The sequence below is a fragment of the Helianthus annuus genome, chromosome 5 (assembly GCF_002127325.2).
Source record: "Helianthus annuus cultivar XRQ/B chromosome 5, HanXRQr2.0-SUNRISE, whole genome shotgun sequence".
Lineage (NCBI taxonomy): Eukaryota > Viridiplantae > Streptophyta > Magnoliopsida > Asterales > Asteraceae > Helianthus > Helianthus annuus.
Genome location: NC_035437.2, coordinates 90,382,551 through 90,384,128, shown reverse-complemented (window position 1 = coordinate 90,384,128; position 1,578 = coordinate 90,382,551). Strand labels below are relative to the sequence as shown.

Sequence of the window (1,578 nt, the reverse complement as noted above, 5' to 3'; positions counted from 1 at the left end):
AAAAAATTACAACATCAAATAATTCATTTCTCTTTTCAAAATTACTCTTTTTAGATTTTTTACATATGTGTAAATATAACAGATTTACACATGTGTAAATGGCAAACTTACACATGTGTAAATTTTCTTTATTTACGAATTCACGTAAATTTAAACGTGTAAATTAAATTTTTAATATTGTATTCGAATAATAATGATAAGTGTAGATTTTTTTTTTTTGAATTTGAATTGTTTTTAACCAAGTTCTCGCGGTTTTTTCATTTGTTCTCACGGTTCTCACAATATTTAACGTTCTGATTTAAACCTTCCCCTATATATACACACACACGAGAAAATGCTAAAAATGAAATTAAGATGTTACCCTTAACTATTGTTTAAGAGACAAATAAAGAATCCTTTCAGATAAATGAAATCAAATTTGTTCAAGATTACAATATGTGCAAATGATAATATTACATTATACAACAGCGGATGAGGGATATTCTTTAATCAGTATAACAACGAGCAAAAGTAAAGAAAAAGGAGGAATGTTTTTCAATCAGTGTAATGAGCGAAATAAATAAAGAAACAAAGAAGACTGGCCGTAAAAGAAAAGGCATTAATAACAACATTGTGCAGTGGTTCGTAGCTTGCAACTCGATTAGATTGCTCGTGATTTTACGATGTCGAAGCTCATTTCACTTGGGTCCGTGGCTTGCAACTCGACTTGGATTCCGTCCAATTCTCTCTTGAATCTGTCCTTAGAGCTTGCATACACCATCTTTGCTCTCACCTTTGATGTATCTGGTGCCCTAGTTAAATTTAATATAAAAATAAAAATCCTAAGTTAGCTTAATATAAAAATAAAATTATTATTGTTCCATTTTTCATAAAACAAATTGTATCGATCACCAAGCAATGAAGAAAATCTTGCTTTTCTGACAATTCTCATCAGTTGTAAAGTCAAAGTCAAAGACAGCATAGCGACATTCATTGCTAGGAAGAGAGTTTGTGAACTCTTCATAGCTCGCGTCAGGACTTCCAACCTTGTCAACGATCACTTGCTGCTCTTCGATCTTGAAAATAATGTATCGGTGGTTCCTCTTTGCTTTTAGCTCCAAGAACTTCAACTTACATGCATCATCCACAGCCATTCCAGAAGCTGCGTTCGCCTAACAAACACATCAACATAATAATAACAAACCAATCCAATCCAAACAAGTTGCACAACCCTAACTTTTTAGTTAGGGCTATCGTAAGGTTCTCTTCTCTACCTATTACAACTATCATTACAACAATGCGGTTTAACCCATGTTTTTCTTAAAAAATCTCATAGTTTATATAAAAATCAAATATATCCTGGGGATCCCACGGACCCTCTTCACCCACTGGTTCCGCACCAAACCAAATCAAAGTAATCTAGAAACACGGTCTTAATCGCGAACACATTAACTGTAGATCATGAGTAACGTGGTTGATGTCTTTGTCATCAAGTTCTTGATACCATAAAATCAAAAACTACTTCATGTGTGACAGGATCATGCGGAAATACACACATAACATGCATGGGTAACATAAAAGAACGGAAATTTTCCATGT

The 1,578-nt window shown here is 33.3% G+C and overlaps 1 protein-coding gene across 1 annotated transcript; it reads right to left on the bottom strand.

The window, feature by feature from the left end:
• Window positions 1–536: 536 nt before the first annotated feature.
• Window positions 537–1,145, bottom strand: LOC110940550 (actin-depolymerizing factor 7). Its single transcript, XM_022182095.2, has 2 exons — window positions 892–1,145; window positions 537–791 (listed from the first exon to the last, which is right to left on the bottom strand). The coding sequence occupies exons 1-2, from the start codon at window positions 1,131–1,133 to the stop codon at window positions 641–643; spliced, it is 393 nt and encodes a 130-aa protein (XP_022037787.2). The 5' UTR covers window positions 1,134–1,145; the 3' UTR covers window positions 537–640.
• Window positions 1,146–1,578: the final 433 nt, after the last annotated feature.